At 41.4% G+C, this 26,819-nt stretch overlaps 1 protein-coding gene across 2 annotated transcripts; it reads right to left on the reverse strand.

The window, feature by feature from the left end:
* Positions 1 to 205: 205 nt before the first annotated feature.
* LOC138194580 (uncharacterized) lies at positions 206 to 22,759 on the reverse strand. 2 transcript variants are annotated; one of them, XM_069143449.1, is made up of 11 exons: positions 22,593 to 22,759; positions 21,946 to 22,108; positions 21,707 to 21,778; positions 21,540 to 21,616; positions 20,833 to 20,933; positions 18,454 to 18,570; positions 16,511 to 16,585; positions 4,793 to 4,931; positions 820 to 902; positions 584 to 680; positions 206 to 474 (listed from the first exon to the last, which is right to left on the reverse strand). In XM_069143449.1, the coding sequence occupies exons 1-11, from the start codon at positions 22,650 to 22,652 to the stop codon at positions 307 to 309; spliced, it is 1,152 nt and encodes a 383-aa protein (XP_068999550.1). In that variant the 5' UTR covers positions 22,653 to 22,759; the 3' UTR covers positions 206 to 306. The 2 variants fall into 2 exon arrangements, with proteins under 2 accessions (XP_068999550.1, XP_068999551.1); XM_069143450.1 differs by lacking the exons at positions 206 to 474; positions 584 to 680; positions 820 to 902 and adding an exon at positions 2,246 to 3,769.
* Between the last annotated feature and the right edge of the window lie 4,060 nt (positions 22,760 to 26,819).

Below are 26,819 nucleotides of genomic sequence, written 5' to 3' on the forward strand. Positions count from 1 at the left end.
AGGAATAATGTATTAATTTTTGGCACTGGCCAATCAGGTGAAGAGCCTGAAATAACAACTTGAAAGATAAGATGAATCTAAGACAGAAAATATGTCATCCCACTGAATACCCTCCAGTTATCTTCAATTAAAAGCTTCCAGTGAACAGAGCTGTGCAAAAGTATGTTCAGAAATTGACTTCCTGATTAACCTTAGCAGACATGTAGACGGTAAAAAGATAACATTTTATTGACTATCTAAAACATATTCAAATATTCAACTATTCTTCTGTCCATGTCTGGGGTGTAGTTCCATTTTGGCCACGGGTCACTCGCTCTGCTGTCTGGCTTGTCGCTGGTTGACTAGCTTCCTCAGGTGCTGGCTGATGGCAGATGGCTTCTTGTAGATCATTCGCCGGTCTGCTCCTTTTATGTGAATGTGATTGGCTGATGGGTAGGATTCCTTCAGAAACCTCTTTTGAAGCTTAGCTACCATCTGGTGCAGGGGGGAATATGATGTACCATGTTACCAGAGCATTGTTCAGTCACTGTCCCAGACCTAATGATGCAGCATGAAGTTAAGCAGCTACAGGAAACATACTCACTTGGTTTAGATGTTCTGGCATTTGCTCGTCAAAGGAATCCCCAGTGAGCACGCTCACTGATGTCCTGCTGGACAGGGGCTTAAACTTTGTGATATCCCTTTTGAAAACAAAACCAAAATATTAATTCTGAGTAATATTTCAATGTTTACTTTGAATTCCACATTCAACATGCAAATAGAAAAAGCATCCAGAACATAAAGGGTAAAAAAAAAAAGCTCTCAGTATGTTTGCCTTACCTTACTTGAGCTGCACTTTCATTCAGAAAGTAATGCTCATCCACAGCACTGCTTTGGTGGGCGGGGTTACTTAGCAGGTATTTCTATAGGCAGCGGAGACGGAGAAAATCAATCTAGAATGAGTGATGAATGTAGGTTTACAGGACACTACTTACATGACCCTTCAGAAACATGAGAAAACAGAATGAATGCAGGCTTCCATGTGTCAAATACAAGGCACACAAATGAAACATACAAACACACGATGATGGGAAGCATTTCAGGTATGTGAAATGTGTTGTATGCAAACATGCACTGTGATCTACATTCATCAGTTATATCAAACAGGCAGAATGTCTACAGGGAAAGCTCAACTTGAAGATCATAATAAAAATGACAATGGGATATAAAATGCAATTAATTCTTCACCTCAAATCACACAGCTGACAGTTTCTTTCCTCTGAGACTGAATGAAGTGTCTCGTTATTACAGCCAAACACTGCCACATCTAAACTGAGCTCTACTCAGGTTAAAGGTGATATATTGCTATATGAGGAAAGTTCACAAAATATGTTCTGCGTTTTGCTTTGTTTAATGTTTCTTCTGATCATTTTTGACTGGTCTGCAACAGCAGGGCCAGCCAACAGATAGTATAAAAAGATGAGCATAGACTTTGGGTCTGAAAAGGGAAGCCAGTGTAGAGGTTACCACTGAGGGCCGGTCGGGTCTGGCTCCAAAAATCATCTGCCGCCTATAGACTCCCAATCAAAAAGCATTAACAATAGAATTTTTGCACAAGTCCTTATGGTGTCTTGAGCTAAATCCTTCTGATCAGTGTGTTTTGCGGGTCCTTCCAAAACTATTTCCACAATTATTTAGACATGAGGTTTCAAAGAGGGTCATGTTGGGAGGCGTCCATGTTTGACCGACATGCCAGGGGTGTGTAGTCTGGTTCCCAGAATACGTGAACGGGCATAGTGTCCTTGGGGTTCTCAGTCAGATCAGGGTCAATTCTGCCTCCAAAAATACAAGATGGCGCCGGACAAAATGCCAGACTCGAGGCTTCAAAACGGCAGTAGACAAACCAAGGATTGTGATGACACCGGGGCCAGCTGTATAAACGCAAATGTCTGTCACTGAGTGAGAAAGTCAGTGAGAAAGTTATACCATTGGTCTGCCGAATGCTGCATGACTGACTAATGAAGTTACGCCATTGGCCGGCAGAATGTCAATACTTCCTGTATTCATTGCAAATTAAAAGCACGTATTTCAAATTAAAAGCCCTCTAGCGTTTCATACATGGTGCAGCCATAGATTAGGTTTGAACTTTGTCTTGTTTCTTATGATTTCAAAAAGCAAAGACTTAAAATAACAAACACTATAGGGCAGCTGATTCCTCTATATGTTTTGGGCTCCACAAGTAAAGTGAAGATGACTTCAAACTTAATGCCATGAACACTTTTATTATTTAGCGGTTGACATGATACAAAGGGCGCTAAACACAACAACAAAAAACACAATTATTAGTGTCCACCTTTTTCCTTTGTGTACTTGCTCATACTTTGTCCAGGTATTTGCCAGGTAGGTTGTTACATGTGTCTTGGAGAAGTTGCCACAGTTCCTTTTTGGATTTAACTTGTCTTTAATCTTCTGTTTCCATGTAATACCTTACTGACTCCATGTTTTTGAGGTCAGGGTTCAGCGGGAGCCGTATTGTTTGTTGCAGGGTTCCTTGTTTTTCTTGTTCCTTAAAGATAGTTCTTCATGACTCTGGCTACATATTTTGGCCTGTTGTCAGCCCAAATACAGAATAAATATGGGACCGACCACATGACTCTCTAATGGGATTGCATGATATACAAGAATCTAAACGTCTTAAGAGCCTCAATATTTTGCACAATACTGCACTTGTGCTGAAAATCATATTCAAAGAATGTTTTTACAAGTTAACGTACCCATGAATAGTTAATCTGGCAATCCCAATTAAAGACTTACTTAGTTGGTCAATTGGCAACCATGTTAATTAACCTATTCCACAGTCACAGCATGTCACCCTTTTGCCTAACTGCACTCGGCTCCAGTATCACCACTTACAGTCCTGACAGTCCTGGGTCTATTTTATGCACACATAAAAAACAGAGCATCACTATCTGTTTTTCTACCACCACTCCAAAACTGGACAAACACAAGAGTTAACCAAGATCTTCAAAAAGCTGACATCAGCCAGATATAACTCAACGTACTCCAACAAAGATGTCCTTCTCTAACTGCTTCATCCCATTCAACGTTTATATTTGCAAGACGCTTTGTAAAAGATGAGAAAATGAACTATAATAATTCCTATAGTGAGTCAATTTGAATGCAGTGAAGGCAGTGTCCAGTTCATCCAGTGGAGCAGCTCTGAGCCAAAACTGATATCACATCTTAAAATCTCGCTCTTGTTCTCTCCGATTTCGTAGCTCAAAGCTCAGAACGTGCATTACACTGCAGAAAAGAGGCAAACTCTCAAATTGAGCAGAATTTTCCTTTAACTGGATCTTTCACTCACATGTGATGAGACCAGATAGCTTTGGTGCCGTTAACATTGCAGCAAACAATTCTGCTCCAGTTCAATTAAGCGGTGGTTACAGAACATGCCCTTGAGAAATGGACTGCATGCTCTATTGAGTTCGGTATGCTTGTGAGTCTGTGTGTGTGTGTGTGTGTGTGTGTGTGTGTGTGTGTGTGTGTGTGTGTGTACGTACATTATAACCTTCACTAGCCTGTCTACAAAACCTTTTTCTCTCCATGGAGAATTCAAGCACAATGATGTCCTTATCTCCTTGGCAACAACTGTAATACTTGAAAAGCTGAAATAGGTCCCTCATCGCTGCTGCCATCAAATCGTGGGTGGCTGGCAGCAGAGAACAAGGCGTCTTAACGAACTGTTCCCATTCATTTCCTAACAGACGTCATCGCATCATACAGACAGCTGCAGAAAAAAAATAAAAAAGTTAACACTGAGCGGATGTTGGAAAAATGTCACAGATCATTCACAGGGGGCCATTAAAAGAAGAGTCGCTTCTTTAAACAAAAAAAATGAAAGTCTCTGAACACTCAGGTTAGGTGCATTAGGGACAGAGGTTTGTTTCTCTGCCAAAATAAGGTGTCAGTGTATAGAGAGCATTTCCCCATGTTCTTAAAGATATTGGTTGTTGTTCATCATCAGAATCCATTACTACTCCTCTGCCAGGGATGTTTTCAATAAGATGTAAAAAATGACTACAGGACTTCATGACAGGCAGAAATGTCACAACTGTATGTGTGATTCACAGCAGATGTGAGTGGTGCAAAATAAAACCCCTCCCCCTGCAGAAAAACCTCATCTGCAATACACAGCAAAAAGCTTGTAGCCTATATTAACAGCCTTCTCCTTGCAAACCGTATGACCTGTCAAAAGGGAGAGTTTTACAATATAGCGGCCATCACAAGATACAGTGCATTTGCATCATCCCGTCAGCTCCAGGAAACCGGTTCAATTTTCATTTATTTAAAAATGACACCTGGTGTCATATCGTGCCAAATTCAGAGGCTCTGACAGTATGAAGACAAACGCTCCTGCAATCATCACCCACTCGTATCTCTACTGAGAAGGAGACGTGATTATTCTCGCACTAGCACCATCCTGTGGCTGCACAGGAAATATGGGAGGAATATCATCTAAAATGCCTCAAACATACAGTTTCACTTCATTCCTTCATGTTTTTAAGTAGGCAGGGCAGAGAAACAAAACCATCAGCCTACATACATCTTAACGTTTATATAGATAGAAACACCTTTCTTCCCTGATGACGAGTTATATTTATCCCTAAATCACCTTGAAATCCCTCCTGACCTGCCGTGTCATTTTCAGCATGACAGATTTCTGCAGCTTTTGCTCTTTTATTTTTGGAGCCATCAGTCACAGCCTTGAGGACACGCTTCACTGTAGTGTGTATGTGTGTATTAGCCTGACCTGACGCTGGATGACCTCCTCGGAGACATTTTCGCCTTTTATAGTCGGTTCCATGACCCCCAGGATAATCAGCATGCGGCTCAGCCCTGTAGCTGCTGAAAACTGCTTGGCTTGGAGCGACGGCAGCAGCTTTCCATACCTGAACGAACAACACACACACACACACACACACACACACACACACACACACACACACACACACACATCCATAAAAAAAAAAGAAAATAAGAAAACGTACCAGAAGATGTACTTCAGTTTAACAATAAAAACTCGTGTTTTTATAAAGCAGCAGAACAGTAAAAAAAAAAAATATTTCAGTTGATAAGGTTACTTAAGGTTACCTAATTATTGTAACTATTTCAATTACTTCATTAAAAGTAATGTATCTTATTACATTTTATAGCTTTTTCATACCTGTTTTAAACTGAGTTTTAAATAAGGCTGAAAAGTCCTCAAACAGAAACAGAAACTAGGCAGTGTAAACCTCATAAAGGTTCTTCATCAGACCTTTGATTCAGACGGGAATGGTTTGATTTTAAAGGCCAACCATGCACCGAAACAAATCACAAGCACGTAGATCACAAGTGACTGCAGTGAAGGAAAAATGTTTCCAGAACCTCAGACCGAGTCTACATTCAGGTCGACTCCATGCTGAGTGATGATGGAAATATCACCTCTGGGTTCTGGTCATTATGTTTTAACACTGGTTCCTGAATTTAAAAAAATCTCTTCATCCTATCTGCAGACGTGTCCACCGGCCTCGGTACGGCTGCTTTGTGCAATGCACAATGATTTGAATGGCACATGAGAGGCAGTGCAAATTCAAACAAGTGAACCAATCAAAAACACGGCTCAAAATTTATTTGAAAACAGGCAGATCAACAGATTCTGGACGTACACAGAGGACTATCCAGCACAACGAAAAGCCATAAATGAGCCATAGAGCCAAAACAATTTGCTCAGAGATGCTAAAAGGCACCAAAGCGCTGGTAGACGGCAGAGTTCGATGATAATTCTTTGTAGGTTCACTACCAGCAACAACTTTCAAGCGACAGTCGTAATATGAGGATTGTAAAGTGTGAGCGTCAATGCCAGAGTAGCCTGGTCTTCAAACATAAGGCAGCTGTAAACTATCAAGTTAGTCTTAAATTGTGTTGCTCAACAGCATGCTATAGTTCTGAATGGTTCCATTACGACAAGCACAAATAGTGACTCTTGCATACATAATATTTGCCTTCCTCGAGTCTTTTTCAACCCAAAATCTCAAACTTTCTCTTGGAAAACATTTGCCTGGGGAATGAGAAATACTCCTTTTTTTTGGGGAAGAAGAGAGAAGAAGAGCTGTGGGATTTTGTAACTCAGGAGGCCCAATCGGTCTCGGCTCACTGGTGCTCTGAATTGGCTGGTCTCAGCCTGTGGAGCCCAATCAATAGTGGTGCCGCGCGCCTGCTGCCGCCATCGCCGCGCCGCGCAGGCTGCCTCTACATGCAGCCAGCACACTGTAGATCTGTGCCACATGCATCAGGAGACACTCATTCCTGTTTTAGCCTGATCTGGGCCCGACTTACAGCACTGTACCCCCTGTGACACATCAGTTTCAGCATCTGATAAACAACTGTGAATTACACTTTTACATTCTACATTTCTACCATACATGCTACTACAGCCCTATAAACGTAAGGTTAAGCATTTCAACCATTGATTATTTTACGAATTTTTCATAGATCGTTGCATACGGATGCAGAAAACAGTGAAAAAGGCCAAAGGTGACGTCTTCAGATTGCTTATTTTGTCAAAAAAGCAGCACAAAAAAAACCCCCAAATGTTCAAATTATAATCATATAAAACAAATAAAACGGGCAAATCCTTACATTTGGGAAAATAGGACCAGCAAATATTTGGTGTTTATTTGATGTTGCGCCTGTCTGAAAACTGATCCACCTTTTGGTCCAGCCTGAAATATCCACACAACTAATTGAATTGGCAGAAAATGTCTGAATTCCATGCAGACTTCCATGGTGCCTAGAAGATGAATCCTAATGACTTTGGCTACCAGGGTGCCCCAATGGTATTTACTGCATCCTAATTTTGATTTATTTAATACTTTATGTGTTTTTTCTGCGTTTAGTGCTAATTAACAAATGTTAGCATAGCATTATGTTAAACTAACATGGTGAACATTATTTGACAAAAGTCAGCATGCTGGCATTGCCATGGTGAACATTTTGCCTTCCTGATCTTAGCAAACCCTAACCCTAGACCTCAAAGAAAGTTGTATGTTTTGGGGCGTGTCTGGCTTGACTGACATTTGTGAGTTTGCGGTCAGGTTTCCGGTATTAGTCAGAGGGCATGGAGTCCTCAGGTTGTCAGTCCGATCCCCCACACGTTCTTCCTCAGGGCGTGTAAATTAGGTGATCGACTCCAAACAAACAAAGATGGCGACGGCCAAAACGCCAGACTCGAGGCTTCAAAACCGCAGGACATAAAGTGGGTGACGCCACAGGAGGTTGCCAGTTGCTGCAGACTCTTGTTGCCTGATAATTGCTTTAGACAACTGATCAATTATCAAAGCTGTCACATCTCTTTTTCAATTGGCTATTCAGGTTATTGACTCATCACGTCAGCTCTAAAACGGACTAATAGTCATAAGGCACAGCATAAGTCAGCAGCAGTGCTTGTCACAGGAAACTGTATTTTACAGCAGGCAGGCTTCACTGGCATTATACTGTTCATATCAATCCACCATCATAAACATGCACTTTTCATGTGTAAAATAACCCATTTCACCTGTTGTCGATATGAAATGTTGCTACCAAAAGAACTGTAGCTTGACATATCAAGCTCTGCTCCGGCAAAGCATGTCAGCACTGATTGGTCAGATAAAGCTGATACAAACAGCGGAGAACGGCTGTTCATCTGCCACGAATGGCAGTGGAAAGATAACATATCTGCCATATTCATGGTAGGAGAAACAGTCCCTTCAGGTCAGTAATGGGTACAAGCAGAAGGAGAAAGGAAACAAGTCGACTGCTCCAATTTTCAGTCTTCAGTAGACAGAGAAAACTTTTCAAATCAGACCTCCGGAGAGTGACATTTTGACATTTTCATCTTCCATGCCACAGTTTTCCCCTGAAGTCATTCTGGCACCACAATTTAGAACCGACTCTTCGACCTGGCTCTTAAGGGACTTCTCAGTCTCTGCACATTTTCCACCTGTCACCCTTCTCTTACCCCGTGGTTCCAAAAATAAAGGGGGGAAAAACCCCCTCTCCCTATCAGCCCCCCAGTTTGAATCTGGTCAAATCATTCCTGGGTCTGGCATTGAACATTATTTCAAGGATTCTCCAGCCACCTGTCCTATTCCCTCCTCTTTTTTCCATTTTTAATTCTGCCCCCGAGTGAGGATTATGCGAAGCAAGGCATGCGTGTCAAAGGGAAATTTAGTGGGTAAAGACAGCCAAGATTGGCGGGATGAATTAAACAGATAACGGGAGGAGACGAAGTGGGGGAACCATGTAGAGCAAAACGCCTCACCGATGTTGGTCATTTCAGAGGGGCTCTTTTTTTTTTCCTCCCCACAGGAGCGAGGAGGCAATATCTAAATTAATAAAGTGATGAAATGAGTTTGTGCCATGGACTTTCTGCTGTTTGACTTTCCCATCTGGATTAGTGCAGGCTGAATGGACGCTCTGTTACTTTTGTTACAACTGCGCAATTCACTGTCGGAATTTGGCCCTGTAGTGATAAGGCTCCCCTCCTCCTCCTCATTACCATCTCATTTCATATGCAGGGCCTCTGTTACCTGAGAGCCTGCTCACACACAAAACACGAACTATTACACGAGCTTCTGCCAACTATTACAATGAGCACAGAACATTTAAACACGGACTATTACACGAGGCTCAACTAACTATTACGACGCAGGAACATTTCTTGAAGACTGGTTACTCCAAAGACTGACGACGGAGGCCATTACAAAAAGGAGGGCGCATGGACGAGGACAGGTACACGACGAGGCCTCGAACTCTCTCTCAGTGTACGAAAGAAAGCCCACAAATCAAACCTACATTAACTGTACAAAGGTTTCAAGGCGTTTTAAATGGTTATTGAATAAAGTATGGTCATAACAGACGACAGCAAAACCCTCTTTCTATTTATATATTTCCGCTCTTACAGCAGAACCACGGTGCCATCTTGTGAACTAGTCCACATTTCCACCAGTTTGAAGGAGATCCATCGTGTCACCAAACATTTTTTGGATGACTCTCATATTGTTGACTTGCCACCTTTTAGCCTCTTATTGCAGAAGGTTCTGCCTCGGTTGGAACCCCCCCCCGTTACTCTCAATGTTATTCAGTTGTCATTTGACATCCTCCTTTTGACAATGTCAAATAAGGTGATACTAAATAACCTCTAAATAACTGCGCTAGTATGCTCAACAGCTCTGCAGCCATTCTACACTATCACTCACACTGCTGTTTTTATTCTGTATTCTTGTGTACAGTATAAATAAAGTATATATTTATCTAGCTCGCTATCTAGTATAAACTACCATACTGATGTCTACATGCAGTCACTATCAGGCCTGCTCTCACTACTTAATAACCCGCAAACTGCATGTTCCCATAACCTGAACCCATAAGATTTCAATGATTTTTTTTCTAAATAAAAATGTTTTAAAAATATTATTATATTATAATAAATTATGACAAAGGAGCTATATGCGCATTGGCCTTAAGCAAACAGTATGCAGCCATATCAGACATGAATTACTCATCAATATTTAGTATTGTTATGTATTTTATGTGAATACTGTAGGACAGTTGAAAAGTGTATGCTAACTGGCTACAACATTTCTGCTTTATTATTTGTCTGACAATGAGATTTAATTTCCAACAAATCATATGTGTAGCTGTAACTTTGGGTCTTGGCGCATATTAAATCTCTGAAAGCATTCACAGTCATTTTAAAGAGGAAATAGACAGAACTTCCAAACTGTCTAAAATATAGGACAACTGGAAGTTAAAAGTTGTAATATCAAGCACGACCACAAGGTGTCATTCTTGCACCACAACCGGTATCAGTCCAGTGTTCTCTGTCTGCTCCCAGCCTCTCTCCCTGCATCAATACTATAGATTACACTGGGGTAAATACACAGGGGCCTCAGCAGCTCTGCTTCATTAGTGGAGCGAAACAGCAATAGTTACGCTTACAGTGGTTCTAATTACAATTAATTGGCATTCCTGACTCGTCTGGGAGTCTCAGGATGAGGGTGGAGGATCATTGTGGTTGGGGGGGTTGGGGGTGGGGGCACTGAGTCAGGAGAGGACTGAGAAGGGACGCCGACACACTGGGAGCCATTAAAGAACCACAATGTGAATCATAATGAATCACACTGTTCCAGAAAAACCTGACAGACACACACTGTATGCAAGTAGAATCTGTGTTCTTTAACTTAAATCCCTGAAGCCGAATTATCACATAAAACATATTGAACTATAACATACATACTTCTACATTCCCGGTAGTCTGGATTCAAAAACCTATTTCAGCTTCTTTGACAGGGATGCCAAGATTTGTTTTCCATCCTTGTAAGTTAAAGCCAATCAATAGTTCCTGTATCATGTTATCGTCAAGCTGCAGCTTCTCCTCATGCTCAGTTCATTTTACTTTCTGCTGTCCCAAGTTTTTCTCTTTTCTTTCTCCCTCCCTCACCTCCTTCCCTCCCTCCCTCCCTCCCTCCATCCATCGGCCCGCGGCCGGGTGATTGCTGCCAATCTAAGCTGAGGATCCCTGGAGGGGTTTAGAGCAGGGATCTGCTCCAGTGGGTTATTGAACACAAGCTCACGGTGAAAGCAAATGGGCTCTGAGGGGGAGAGTGGATATGTCATCACTGGCTGCTACTGTTTACCAATGAAAGAAGAGGAGACAGAGAGCTCAGAGATTACATGATGCTGCTAAAAGTATTAAATGAACTACTGTAGCAAAGCGATTATAATTGAAATGTTTAAATATCTAAAGAATGGAAGGTGGAGAGGAAGAGGAGAGGAAGAGGAAGAGGAGAGGATTCTGTTAAACCTGTAAATCCATCCACTAACAAAGTGCAGTGCGCAGGGATGAAAACACTCCTCTTGTCCCTCACATTAAACCTTGTCTGACTTATAAATCACACCAAATGCTGCGTTTGTGAGACTCTGAACGGTCGTCAGTCAAAGTGACAGTCGTACGCTGCCCGTCATACAGAGCGGGCTGCAAAACTTGTCTATCTGCGACACACTGCAGCAAGCTGGATCGGTGTGTGATATGCATATTAGCAGTATGTGCCTGTATAAACGTTCATGTGATGCTGACCGCGCGTGTGGAGGCCCTGCTGAGCATATCATGCCAGGCGGAGAGATGAACGGGACAGAAAGTGCCATTTTCATTTTGGGACTCGTAACTCAATCAGGCGTCTGTCCAGGCCTGCAGACGCAGCTGTTCAACCCACACGGAGAGACTCTTCACCTAGCATGCTCCCTCAGCACACATTTGCATGCGTCTTGCGTTCACAGACACCGAGAGAGGATGCATATAAATACAAACATAAACTTGTCAAATTAAAATTCAGTTCCATATGTGAAAACTAGATCTAAACTTTATGTCTCAGCTTTAAACTCATTATTCAAACCACCACCAAAAAAGATGGCGCGATGACTAACGTTTTAAAGAACCAAGATGCAGACGGAGGGGATGAGCAGACTTTCAAGTGGGGCTCCTGGGAGGACTGAGTTGCACTGAACACAGTGATGGTACATTAAAACAGAGAGTTTGCCAATCAATCAGCATTCATTAAATTGTAAGGACCATCCCATTAGACGAGAGCACCCCCCACTGTTTCTGCTCTCTGAGCAAATATATTCCCCCATGGGGTAAGTTAGTTTTATACTCTGCGAGCACACACTCGGCTGCAAAAAGACAGGAGACACGCGCGAGTGTTGAAATGCTCTAAAATCTTTCTTTCAAACACAAGATGAAAGAATTACTAAGTGATTGTTTTGGTGGCATTTATTACAACTGGTGATGGTATTTGTTTACCCTGATTGTTATCATAGTTTGGGCTCCTAATGCTGTTTTGCGTTGCACCGTGCTCGGCGACTGCAGCCATTCAACCAGTGCCAACATGAGGTTTTCCACACGGCAGCATGCGAGGTACAAGAAGTCGCCTACCTCAATTTAAAAGTGATCTGCTCTCGCAATAGTGCAGAATGTGTCCCTATATTGTTGTCTAGATTAATTTGTACAGTGTAACAGGACAAGTTACTACAAATACATTTCATTTCTTTCGGATGCCTCCTTCACAATAAGACTGTTTCATATTTTGAGAGGAAATGTGGGGAGTGACGGGGAATGCAACAAACATCCATGAGAACCCGGGATGTCCGGTTCATGGCTGGCACCTTGACACGTAGGCCACGAGGACGCCCCAGGAGTGGAGGAACGTTCAGTGGAGAGCAGCAGCAGAAGATACAGGGTTGCCATCACATGACCTGTCGTGCGTCTACTTTTAACACCGAGACGAATCAAAACGTCACAAAGACACGCTGCCCTCTAGTGGACTGGTGGGTATATTAAACACTTTGCTGTGATACTGGGCTGAGAGGGAAGAACTTGACTTGACCTGAACTTCATTAAACACCTTTGGGATCAAGTTATTGCAAGGCTTCGGTAAACACTGGTCAACATATTTAATCATTTTATGACATTTTGTAGTCTAAACTACTCCATTAATGTTAATCAACAAGGAAAATGATTGTGAGATGCTTCCCTTCTTAAAAGAGCATATTATTGGCCACAGCTTTAGAGACACAATTATATACTCATGTAATTTTAATCTATCCACATATTTTTATTCATGTACTGTCACAGCAATGAGACAATGTAAACAAGTTGAACATACAGAGTGAGAAGTTATTTTTAATGTAGGAAATATGACTATTTGTCTTTAAATGGAAAGATTCAGAGATTTTACTGCTCCTCATGCTGGTGAAACAACAACTGAGAAGGCCGAGCTACTCCGACCACTGACTCTCGTCCGGAATGCAATTTGCCCAGACGTACGTTGGGGCTTCTCCTAATCTCAACTGCTACCCACTGCCTGATTTTTCATCAGGCAGCATTATCTATGCTTGCAAGGAATTGGGACACATGCTGCGACATCTGCAGAGGAAAATCCCAAAGAAGAGAGCTGACCCCTTACAACAAGTGCACACAAGCAAACGCCAACACACAGATACGCATACACAAATCCTTCTCAGGAGATGCTAGTGATTCATTTTGTAGGATGTAACAGAACAAATTTTTGGAGTGAGCCTCTGTTAATGAGCTGGTCTTTGATGTGTAAATCCTCCAGTCCCAGTGCAAAGCTGATACGGTCTCCCCACAATCCTGCTCAGGTGCAGCCCTGCTCCCTTATCTTGTGCACCAAATAGTGTAAGACCCCCGACATGCTAATAAACCCATATCTAAGTGAGAAATACAAACCTACATGCAACCTTATGGCACGAAAAAAAAAAAACAGGAAAATAAGGAGGTAAAACGCCTTGAAGAATGGCCAATGGCACTGGGATGCTTATATCTTCATATTGTATATCCCATTCCCGCCTCTATTTTTACTCCTACAGGGAAATCAAGCGCAGATTACAACATAGTTTTTTACCGATTAAATGCAAGTCTTTGGTTCATTTCATTTCTACATCACTTCTCCACATAGTAATTGGATTGCTGCTGCACTGTCATGTACTCAGTGAAATGAATGCCTATTAATCAGTGGATAATTGGACACATACCCCTGATAAATGGTACTGCTCCACTTTGAGTCACGTACAAATTAGGCCATTTTCAGGGATCCATTTCTTATCTGGCTTGACTCATGCTTATATAAGCTGAGCTAATATTGGTGGAAGGAAGTATGGATACCTTCTTGGGCAAAACTTTATAGTCATACATTTACCATTGATTTGAAAATTGAAAATATACACCATGTGAATAGCAATAAAGTTTTTGATCTGGACAAACTATGCACCGATAATTGGAATATTATGACCAGGACTTACTACTCAAAAAATGTGAAAGATGTACCAGTGAAGCAGTTGCACACTCTTGATTTAGTAGCAGCTTAGAAAATCAATATGGAACCAATATGTTCAGATAAATAATTGTTATTCAAAATCAATGAAGATTAAAGACTTGTGGGGTTCTTCCGGGCTCAATGTTAGGCCCAATTCTATACACGTTGTGCTGTTAACTCACTCTAGCATTCATTAATTACTGTGTAAGTCAGCACACAAATCCAATATGTATGCTTCAAAAGTCAGCTCAATTAACTATTGTAAACAAAATCATTTATCAAGCACCAACTGATCTGTTTATATAAATCAAAGGGTGTAAAATTCAGAGTTGGTAAGCCTTTCAAATCACAAATTGTGTCAGTGGTCAAAAACAAATGTAAACAGCTGTTTAAAACTGGATAACCTCAATATGATATTAGAGTAAATTGCCTGTTTAAAACAAAGGGGAGGACCGATGTGGAGGTTAAGTTAACGGTTGTGCTTCGGGCTAAATGCTAACGCTGGTAGGATAACATGTTAACAATGACAATGCCAGCCTGCTGATGTTAATCATGTATAATGTGTCAAAATATATTATTTTGTCAAACTGATTTTTAATTTTTTGTATTGCAAAATGTTTGTTTAATCGGCAGGCAAAAACTAATTTCAAATTACAGATACTCCTACTGAAAGAAACCCGGCTTTGTCATCAGGTGCAAATCGCTGTATTTAAAATGAGGTATTTGTTAAAGTGATTCCAACCTTTCTAACAGAACGACTGCAAAAGGAAAAGGAAATCTGACTGAATAATTCTGAATATAACAAGAACAAAACCCTATATAGAAGATTATCAGCGAGGAAGTCAATGCCGTGGGAACAACAAAAAGATCAATAGATGAAATTATGAGAAGATGGCAAAATATTAGGTGAAAAAAATAAATAAACGGCCGATATTAAAACGTCGGCAAATAAAAGAGGATGAGATCATCTAACAAACACTGATCAGCAGGTTCAGATCTTTCTGTGATGAGCAGCTGACTTTTCATTCAGTGTCTCGCGAGTGCTCGTGAACTTTATGAAGCTACCTGTGAATTCTGCGGGACACATTCAGGACCTGTGACATCACACCTGAATAACAGGACTGGTGGGATATTCAAGCAGAGATACACTGGAACGACCCAGAGACAGGAAAATGCTGAGTCGGAAGAAGTTATTTATTTATTTATTTTTTTTTTTTTTTTGGTATTTCGTGGCTCCTCCTTGTTGTTGGCTTTAAATCATCATTCAGTTTGTTCAATAACTCAGAAATGTCAACGTTGGACAAACGATACGTCTGAATAATTTAAGCCTCTGGCATCACGAATGTTTACAGGTGGAAAACACGTTCTCTACGTATTCTTTAGTTTCTCTGCGTCTCCTTCTCACCGCAATAAGAGCAGCAGTTTCTCCAGATTAACGCACCTGATTAATACGTTCCTTTCAGTCGTACTAAAACACAACAATCACTTCTCCTGTTTCTACTTTCAGGTTTAGTAAATATCGTTGCGGGTGCTAAATGTATGCAGTTGCATTATTTGCAGTATTTTGTAAAGTAGAAATGTCCAATATTGCATATACATTCAGGGAAACACGCAAAATGGACAAAGTGTGTTAAATCTCACATTTGAAAGACTCTTCACTGAACGTCGGTAGTAAATCAGCTTGGACATATTTTTGCGGGTGGTGTGGAGTTTGCGCGTGATTTTACACAGAAACGTAGTAAATCAGGCCCGAAGTGACAAAAAGACCAAAGATTTGTTTATTTTGGAGCCAACGCAGCAAAATCTCAAAGCTTAGCATGGCTCTCTAAATTATACAACTGATTAATTATAATCTCTTTAGCGGAGAAATACCTTTTCATGATTACAAATGACACGCTGCACTTGTAAACAATCTAAGATACTGTTAGTGATGCAGAACTGACACTTCCACCAACACAACTGCTCGGCTCTCTCAGTTATCATTAATAGCAAGCCTTTCCACATGGATGATAATTAATGCATAATGAGATGTATGCTGTGACAATGACCACCACTTGACATATATCTTGCCTGGAGGATTAAAGCAATGTTATTACATTTTCCGTCAGTCAGTCCCGACCACCGCCACAACCCTCGCTCTCCCCTCATCTGTTTCATGCTAAAAGAGTGCGATCAGCTAATGAGTTTCTTTGGCCTCCAATTAATCATGCTAATGAGCCCCACCCAGCAGAGATTATCAACTGTTTCCGCCATAAGAGCCAATAAGAGAAGAGTTTGGACCTTGACTGGTGAAATGCACATGCGCCTCTGCCTGCCTTCTGCTCATCCTAATCCTCTTTTTCTTGATACATTTTCCTCTGTTCTTCTCCTTTTGCCTGCCTCTCACTTTTTATCTGCTCCTCTCTGCCCTTCAGAGCTCCTTATCGTCCTCCACGCTCCTCTTTTCTCAATCTTCTTTCCCATTCCACTTTTCGGCATCCCTCCCTAGTTTCTGCTTCTTCAACGTCTTCTCATCTTCTCCCCTTTTTTTCTTTTCATCCTCAGCTCCTTCCTCCCTTCCTTTTTCTCCAGTTCTGTCCTTTGTGTGTCTCTGAAGCCTCCTATAAACTCACCAGTACTCCTTCCACTGGTCTTCTTCAAAAACGTCCTCTGGGATGGGATCAATCAGCACCAGGTCTGATACTTGCCTGAGGACAAAGAGAGGACACACACAGTCAGGCAGATGAAGTAGGACCCACTGAATACCCTCGTCCGCTTTACCCTTCCGGCCTGGGCCGTAATGAGTGCGAGATGGATGGCGTCATCCCGTCTGTCTTTCTGTAGATTTGTCTGCCGTACGGACAGATGACCACATGTACACCAGATCCAGAGGCAATATTTCCATTTGGAAAGGTGTCACCCGCTCACCACCACTTAATTTTCTCCCTTAACGGCAGCAACATCATGCCTGATTAAATACTAAATCTTTCATCCCTGGTACAGACCACTTGTCACGTTAATCACCACCTCGTCTCTGACACGGCTGAGTTATGGAGGATGATGGGAGTGGACACTGAAATATATTTTGTAAAGTGTGAGTTTGAGAGGCCCTGAGCACCATATGCACTCGAGCAGTGTTCAGATAAGTAATCTTTAAATTGTATTAAAGATTTCTTAAACACCTTAAGGATGGGTCTGACCACGTTACAGATTTTTTTCCATTTTCAGCATGACATGTTTTTTTTTTTTTTTATGACCAGCAGCACTGTAGTTTATATTGAGTCAATTTACACACATCATCCTGTTAGTGAAGCGCGTGTTAATCTGTAGCAAAAAAAAAAAAATAGTCCCCAACTTGTGCACTTATTTAGCCCCGTTTAAGTAATGTTTGTTAATACATGCAGTGTCCATCTGTGTCTTTGTTTTGCTAATGAAAATACTTGACATGTTTTGTCTTCATTTATATTTTTAGCAGTTACAAAGAAGCTTTCGGAAGACTGACACAAACACATTTTTGGTTTTGGTCTGATTTGCTGACAATAGAAAAAGCAATTAAATAACTAATTAATGACCATGACATGTTTTTTTGTTGCTGACCAAATTACAGAGCTTGTATTGTGTCAGCAACTTTATTTTGCTCCTGTGGCTACACAGATTTTAGATTTACTAGTGCAACATAGTTCCCAAAAGATTCAAACGTTTTCGAGTACGGGACGAAACCTGTTGTGTAAGTGGAAATATGCAGTCTTTGTAATATTAATGATATGTTCCTCAAAAGACACACTGAGATCAAATAGGTCACTGGGATTACTAATACAGGTGCTTTGTGAATCTGTGGGACCTGCTATGTTTAGAATGTTAACAATATGTAAAAGGATAACAGCCTCACTCGTGGTGCTTTTCTTATATCTTTCTTGCTTACACGGCCTGTAGGTCTAGTTACCAGAAAAGATGAATAGTTTTATTTTTTTTTTTTAAATAATGATTTCACATTTTGTCTTGAGTTCGTGAAACAAAATCAATTTAAATTGTGAATCAGATTTACTTGTTTGGCCATATCACCAGTATATTGAATACTGAAAATATTTCTTAGATCAAATATTATATATTTTATGCAAAGATATAAAAATATTTCCTATCTTTTCCCTATCTGTAATGACTGATCTTCAACACACAAAAGTATTTTATTAAATATGTTTTGGGGTCAAAACCTCGACTCGTGGGTCGTGGTTGCTAACAGAGCGATGTCATAGGAGAAGGAGGTGTGGGGGTCTGCTACAGCTCTGTGTGTCACTTATGCTGCATTACAAATACCAAGCCCCACCAACCAACTGAATCTGATCAGTTCTGACCAGACCATATGCCACCTGCCAGCATATTTGTCATCCCATAATGGAATATTGGATTTTATTCCGCTTACTTAAATCTCTATCAACCCAATCTCCCTCTCATCAAGGTTATTTCCTTTGAGAAAGCTCCTTCAGAGCCATAGATTACATTATACACATATGTTTGGAAGCGTTAGCATCCATACTAATGTAAAATCCTCACTTTACTACCATTATACAATACTTACACATCGTGAATATGGCCGTAGAACCTGCCGTTGAGCGCGCCAAGCTCGGAGCCCACCAGGATGAAGGGCATGGCGATCCCAGCAGCCTGCAGGAGCCGGTGCAGGTCATCCACCATCCTGGAAGACAACACCACTTATCAGTCTCTGCACAAAACCAGGACACGCTGCAAACTGGGCCAGGAGGTTTATTTATTCAGCGAGGGGGCACCAAGGCTCCCAACATGAAAGATGAATAAAACAGGCCATCAACAATCTCATTAATCTCTAATCTGCTCATTAACAGGTTTATAAGAACCCACTGGAGAGTCATTATTAAGAAACAAAAGTGACCTAAGAGGGGGAAAAGAGAAGTGTTCCATCTTAAAATTACAATAAGGAATGTTAAACAAGTGAATGAAAAGTAAGGTCAGCAGTATTTTTAGTTTCCTATTTAATCACTTTCCAGACATGGCACCAGAAGGAAGAGCAGTGCTGAAACCTAAATGACAGCAGAGGAGAGCGACTGCTGGCTCCTATCCACTGCAAAACACCACACGAAAAACAATCAGCAGCAAACTTCTTTCATCAGGGGGAGCATCATCATTACATGAGGTGCAGCAGCTCCTTTCTGAGAGCCATCTGCTGCCCCAGGTTTGTTGTGCTAATAAATCAAACCCGAGGTGTCGCACTGAAATGAAGAGATTTCACAAGACTCGCAGGGTTAAGGATGGGCAGTCATCAAACTCCCTTCAGATATTGAATTCTGGGAAATTGATTGCTCGCATCTCAAACAGGCGGCCGAACGCTTTCTGGGCAGATGCCAAGATAAACTAGACTGCTGACCGACAGCGAACCACGCGCGCTCATCCTTTAAGCAGATTTAAGGCTCAGCAAACGCGCTAGGATGTCAGAGACAGGACGATTACAGTCCAATCCCACAGCAGTGCAGGGCGGGACGGGGCGGGGCGGAGCAGGGCGGGGCGGGCCAGGGGTGTGCTCAGAAGTCACATCCGTACACACATCAGTCACTGGCTGGAAATTTAACGAGAAGTCCTGAACAGCCACCTTAAACAGGAAACGCCGACTCCCTGAGGGTATTTCCTCGGAAAAAGTACACAACAGAATCTCAGGAGTGTCATTGCATTGTTGTGCAGCAGACGGGGGTTTAAACTTGGCTCTGTGTAACGGTAACATTTACCAACAGATACAGTCTGATAGAATTGATGGTGAATGTGGGATTATTCTTCTTTTTTTTTTCCCTGTTCAGAAACAAAAACTTAAGACTGGTTACACAAACCACTGACAGTAAAAGGAACTGTGTCTCCTGCCAGCAGGTATAGTCAAACAAAAACTTGGACTTGACTGAGAAAGCCTGTGTTTGCCTCCCATTGCCACTTTGGATCTTTAATTGCGACAACCAATCAGGGAAGTTGAAGAAGTTTGGGCCAAGTTGAATAATTAAAATGGTTGCCTTGTCTTGCATCATGTTTTTTGTTGATCAGAAAATTGTATTAAACACTTGAATTGAAAAAAACGATTCATTTGATTATGTCGATCAACAGTAAGTTCACCTGCAACAGTTGTGATGTGTTCTTTATCTTCATAAACTAAATATCTTTGTTTGTGACTGATGGTCAGAGATGAGAAGAAATATGAAGACATCTATCTGCTGAAGACGTGATGGGCATTTTTTTTTTTTTTTTTACTATTTCCTGACATTATCTTAGATTCAACAATTGAAGGTATTCCGTGGCGTTTTTTTTTTTTTTTTTTATCACTAGTAGAGCTATGAAGCAGTGATTTTACAGGTTTGGATCATGCACAAGGACTCGCATGCTGTCCCGCTGATCGTCAGTTGCCAGCGGTAACACAATAAAATGAGCTTGGATGTTAAATGAACATTTGGTCATCTATGACACTCATCATCAGCTTCTGTCGATGATAAAAAGGACTGTGGCTTGCCATATCTTTTCCTAAACGAGACCCGGGCACCGTCCCAGAACATTTTGTCCTTATAGCAGAAAGACCTGAAACTGACCCAAACACTCCAAACCAGATCTGTGTCACACGACAAGTAGACACTGGCTTCCCTAAATCACATGCATCACCCGCTTCACTGCATTTGGCCTCCATCCTCTTTTAAATGTATTCAAATAGATTTTTCAAACTCAACAACAACAATTAAATGAGACAGATGGCCCTGCAGGTGAAACACAGCCCACTCACTCGTTCAGAAAGTAAATCCTGGCAGTAAAAGGGTTGATTACAAACAGAGATATTACAGTAACTCTGCAATGTGGAGCTGGTGTACAACTGCATGAGTGGCTAAAGGAAGCTGTACCACACACTTCTTATGTCACAACCCCTCACAGTGAGAGCTTGTTAAAGTAGTCTACTCACCGTCCAGTCGTTGACATTCCCCAAACTTTCTCTGTCCCTGTGGTTTCATTCTGCATCAGCCGCTTGCTGAAGCCCAGCCCCATTCTGTCATAGGTGCAAACCTGAGCAGTGCGACAAACACGGACAGCACAGAGGGTATTTTTTTTTTGTAAGTAACATCATGCTCCACATACACATGAGCAGCTATTAATACAGATGCAGACCCTCCCTATCCTGTGAAAGTAAGCACTTTAAAAATGCATGATGGCTGAGTGGCCCTGAAAGGATACAGAAACAGGTGTACACAGTACACTGGATGTTTGTATCAGGACCCATCCCCATCAAGCCTGTGACCTCATTTGGGTCACACTTCAGACAAACAACATGGGGCAGCCTGTCAGCCTCGACTTTCTGCTGTGCTCAGTCCTTGTTGAGCAGAGAGGATGTGGCAGAGCTACTGCGAGGACCGTCCCTACACGACCCTGACAACAAACAACATGGTCGCATTAGTGGTAGCTGATTCCAGAAAGTTCACCACACAGATTTACTTTTCAACGTCAATGTCAGTGCTAACTTACCCTCAGTGTATCTAATATGGTTCCTCTGTTACATTCGTTTCTGTTTCAACGAGTGCCTTTGCTTTAGCATATCAATAAAATGCTATAATATTTCTGCATATAATTTTGAATCATTTAATGCAATGCACAGTAACCGAGTCGATTCCTAACCTTCGTCAGTGTAGCAACACTCTCTTGGACATGAAGCCAAACGTCTGAGGACATTCCAGTCGGTGCGTCCAGTACGACTACAGAAACACAGAAACACGGGCAGAGTTAAAAGACACAAACAAACCAGAGACAGAAACATGTGCCAGAAAAAGAAGACTTTTCATTACCGACTGGGTTTCCTCGTCCTTTACACAAAAGATGCATCTTTTGACCCAAACCGACATCAATAATCTGTCCATCTGGATGAAAACAGAAAAAAAAAAAGATTAGGCTGCACATCTCATTTGGCTTTGACCACTTCATCAACGTGCTGAAAAACAGGGGCTGTATAAATAACACGTTGAATACATACATAATGTGAAATGAAACTGACAGAAACAAATGACTGCATTAGATTTAAAAGAACCTTTTGGCAGAAGCATCTGTCCTTCTCTCTGCAGCGATGCGTAGTTGAGGAACGGAGGGATGATGATAATAAAAAGTAAACACTTCCCAATGTTGATGAGCACAGAACCGTAATGCACTCGGCTTTTAGCTTCAGACCGACTGTGCTGTCTTTGATCCGGCTCCTAGTTTATGTAAAAAAAAAAAAAAAAATGTACACGTTAACCTGCCTGAATTTAAACACTTCAATTGAAAGCATGTTTACAAACATTGCATTTAATGCCTTCATAATTTCGGTGGTAAGTTCCTGCCCTGAAAAACAATAATGCAATAATATCTGCCAGCTATCGAAAACCCTGAAAGATAATTGGGAGCATTCAAGTTGGTCATACGAGGCTGTTTCAGTGAGAGACCCCAACCCTCCCTCAAATAAAGGAACCCGCACGGAAATACTATCATTTCATTGTCTCGGGGCAAAACGAAGGAAAGCTGACGCTCCGCATAACTTAAGTCGTGTGAGAATCAGTACAACAGCATGGAAAGGCTTGCAGTGGACATACTTTGACAACGTGATGTGACCTGAATGAAGACTAAACAGCTGTCGGATCAAACAGAGCTAACAGAGCACGTGGAGCTCCCAGCAGCTACCACTGTTACCGCCGCGTTTACCTTTTTATCAGCATTACCAGCTTCATTGCTTGAAGGTTGAGCTTCGGGTCTTCTACGCATTTTAAAATGAAGTAAATAACAACTGTTGTAACGTTAATAATTCCAGCATAAATTGTAATCGAATGAATTAAATTGTTGTGGCAACTTCTTGACTTCCTGGATGTACGGACGCCGACGAGGAACAAACTTTCTCTGATCGCGTTTTAACATCCGACCACAGCTCTTTCTGCTGTGTGCAATTTCCAATTTGTTGGTCAAGGCTTTAATTTGAATTTCTGTATCTAAAAATACAGGAATAATCTTATTGGCTATTATTGTTATTATTGTTGTTATTGTTAGTATTATTGTTGTTATTATTATTGCTTTTCCAAATGAAATTTGTGATTTTTGTTTTGTTTTGGCGTTTTTGTGTGTATTCTTGGGGGTGGGGTGGGGGGAGAAAGGGGTGTTGTTTGTTTTTACATGCAGACCTACAGAATCTCTCATAGAATTGCAGCAGTAAAACTACTGGCCTGCAGGGGTCCCTGTATCCCACAAGCCCATCCAGTATTGCACATCATTAAATGTTGCACACACCAGCAAAGGCAGGAGGATTAACATTACAGGCCCTTTAATAAGACTTTGTTTAAATATTAATCCCTGTGAAATGAAAAATGACCCTAACACAAACTGGAGGTCAATGACTGAACATATGGAAAACGTAGACTCTGGTATGACCAAATAAATGAAGATTATCAGAAGCTCTGCTGTCCCCTCGCTGCTCTTAGAACAGCCAATCAAACCCTCATCATGTGTAATAACACACTGATGGTTTGCAGGACAGCTGTTTCCAGACAAGGTAATTTATGCAAATTGACGTTTTTATGCAATCATACATGTGTGGCACACAAAAGAGAGCTGGCTTGCGTCATTTGGGGACTGTGACATCCATTCTGATTATATTCGGCATCATTCACACAGACTATACACGCAGCACTTGTTGTGCACTGGGCCTGCACTTTGACTGCGCTCCATGTGTATAATCGTCTTGCACATTTCAGACACCAGAGAGACACCATAATAAAGCGTTTAGGAAAAGATTCAAGTTTTAGGCACTCCATCACATCAAAGACGCATCGTGAGACCTTATTTTGGTTTCATTTTGGAATTCTGAGTTGTGTATTTCCCCAACACTTTAATATTCATCAAAGAGAGAATAAAGCCCGGACCATTTAACCAGTAAACAGTGTGTGGACAAACCACAACCTCTACAGCACATGGTGTTTAGATAGCAGGTGACTGGAGCCATGTAGGGAATTCATCGCGGTAATTAAAAAGTCTGGCTGGACCGAAATGATGAATGTCATGTATTGACTCACTGTCTGGCCGGCCGTGTGTGTGTGTGTGTGGGCTGTTTTTGTTTCCGGGTATCCAGGGTTGATTAAAGCTAATGATGCAGGGCCTTCTCAGCCTCTTGCTTCTGTTTCAGCTCTACATAATTAGGACTGAGAGAATGATGGTCTAATCACACGACTGGAGCTTCCTCCACAGTTTCTCTACAGTTTGTACAACAGTCGCCTCGTCCTTGACTTCTGTGTGGCCTGTCAATCTGGCCGGCAGTGAATAACACAAAACACCCTGGTCTCTTGCTGTCTGCCTCCGCTGGGGGAAAAAAACAAACATCTGATGATGCGTGATGTCCTTGACTGCCAGACTGACCAAAGGTTAGTATTTGTAGTTTGTTCCATGTATTACTGGTGCAGGGTTCAGGGCTTTACGCCTCTCTGATTGTCGACAAAGCTCTATATCAAACCCACAGATTCCAGCAGTGATTGAACCCTAACTGTCAGATATGACCTGCAACATTTTTACATAAGATGACTTTCTTTTCCGATACCTCCTCCTTCTGTTTCTAGTAAGACTCCTGACAAAAATACTTGTAATATTCCTACAATATCCCTCCAGGGATTTAAAATGGGCTGCATATTCTGTTGTAGCGACCTTAACATGGTATTATTAAAATCATCTTTGCTGTTACTCCAATCCTATTGTTCTGTAATGATGCTTTTAAGTGAAACTCCTAATGTGAATAGAAAACAGCAGAGTAGTTCTGTTTGTTCGGGATTACCATGTTTCCATGCCCTTTAGTGCCCACAGAGAAAGAACAAAATGTTCTGTACAGTTTTATTTGTTTGTACAATTAGCTTTTCTAATTAGGCCGTGCTCATGAATAACATCTGCCCTCAAGCCACATGTAACATCTTCACACCCTCGGTGCGCAGAGAAGAAGAGCCCTTTCTTCACCGGTCACCGTGACACCATCTTTGTTATGGTTGTGCCATGTCTGGAGGCAGCAGACATTTTTAAGGTGTTGCTTCTTCCCACACCCCAGCTCATGACATTCAGCAGAGTCTCACAATGTGTTTCACCCTTAGTTACAGGGCACCTCGCCCAAACAATACATATAAGATGGGACAGCTACTAAAAACAGAGAGCAGAGCAGCGTCTCAGTGCAATAATAACATATTATTTTGACATTTCTGGCATGCCTCTGCTCCCGTTTCTCCCCGGCCACTTTCAGCTCTTTCCCAGGCGATGCTCATCACTTTTTCTCTCCGCTTGATGTAAAGCCCTGAAAATTGATTTCTTTAAAAAGATATATATAAATAAAAGCACATCACACCAAGGCATCAGCACACACGCAGGATACTTTCTACATGTAGCTTGCATTAAATCAAGTTGTAATTGAGATAGCATGGCAGGTGGATAGAAAGCCATTTCCTGTTTGTCTTATCTGTTTTGTCACAAAGGAGGTTAACTGGGTGACATTTCCGCACCGGGCTGTCTGTATCACCAAAGGCCATCACCAAATTCTGCAGGGGCATTCATATCTCACAACATGTTGCCTTGCCGTTATTAAATCCACCTGGCTGGATTAATGATGATGTTCTACTGCACCAGCTCAAAGGGAAACGAATGTGGGATGGCACTGTTGGTCAGTCAGTCTGACTGTCAGTGAACCACTTCAGATTGCCGAGAAATTTGTTATTTATCTACCGCCAGCAGCAGATTTACCTTGTAATTTGTCCATTATTGATCTTTAGATATACTTTGTGTTTACGGCCAAATAGCAAATGTGATGCATGCTAACTCACTAAACTAAAACCAGCTGTCATGTTCTATTAAATATCGGTCTAATTTGCGGTTCTACTGTACTTAAGATGAATTTTAAGAACTTTATACTATTTGTAGTGTCATCTATAACAACGGTTATAAACTGCCATAAGCTTCAGCCAAATATTTGCATCACAAGTAAAATCTTAATCTCCAAGTAGCTAGTAGCTGACTAAGGTGGTAAAAAGTAAAAAGTAAATATTTTCCCTCCAACAAGGAGGATATGATGATGACTTTATATACGTGTCAAAGATGAGCATGTTAGCATGATGACGTCAGCGTTTAGTCAACCTGGTATCACACCAAATCATGTAATACAACTGTCAGTCCACTAGAGGGCACTGTGTCAGTGCCACGTTTTGCGCAAGCAGAGTGCCTTATGTTTAGGCACCAAAAACAACGTAGGTAGGTTTAGGAAAAGATTATGGTTTGGGTTAAAGCAAGTCATTTTAAGTAAGTGACATTAACTACGTTGCATGAGTTACTGAGTCACATTACGTAAGTTGCGTAAGTTACGTTATTTATGAAACTTACTTACATTGCTTAAAAGATCTCCATGTTTACTTTTATTTTCTCATGGACTTGACCTCCCACCTTCCAGGTGAAAGTCCTGTACGTAATCCAACCAACAGCGACCTATTCGTACTTTGGACTTCTTCCTTCTTCGACCCAGATCATCAGAGCACTGATGCCAACAGGCACCTTGGATGTATCTGTCTGACGTCACTGGCTTTGACTAAATGACTGTATTTGACGTACTAGGAATGACAAGCGGCTGGTCATACATGTGTGTACTTTTCATGCCTCGGCAAGGCCATATCTGACTCTGACACGGTCCTCCAGTGAACTGACGGGTGTATTACAGGCTTTGCTGTAACACCGGGCTGGTTTAGTTCATAGCACGGCCTCAAAAAGTTGTTAGCATGACTGGAGTCTTTGTAGTTTTGTTGAATTCAGTATAGCATAGCATTAAATTATAATAAATGATAATATAGCCAGGTGGGAGAATACACTATTAACACAGATCATACAACAGCCTGGCTGTCATATTCAATTGTTCAATATCAAAATGAA

Source organism: Embiotoca jacksoni, unplaced genomic scaffold, assembly GCF_022577435.1.
Source record: "Embiotoca jacksoni isolate LCO1_2020_lvr unplaced genomic scaffold, fEmbJac1.0.p SCAF_11, whole genome shotgun sequence".
In the NCBI taxonomy this organism is placed as follows: Eukaryota; Metazoa; Chordata; class Actinopteri; family Embiotocidae; genus Embiotoca; species Embiotoca jacksoni.

Excerpts from the sequence above, each read along its gene's own strand:
- LOC138194580 (XM_069143449.1), bottom strand. The coding sequence starts at position 22,652 with ATGCGTAGAAGACCCGAAGCTCAACCTTCAAGCAATGAAGCTGGTAAT. Across the intron at positions 21,617-21,706 it reads AGGACGAGGAAACCCAGTCG|TCGTACTGGACGCACCGACT; the intron begins GTAATGAAAAGT and ends GTGTTTCTGTAG. Across the intron at positions 903-4,792 it reads AGGAGGTCATCCAGCGTCAG|AAATACCTGCTAAGTAACCC; the intron begins GTCAGGCTAATA and ends CGCTGCCTATAG.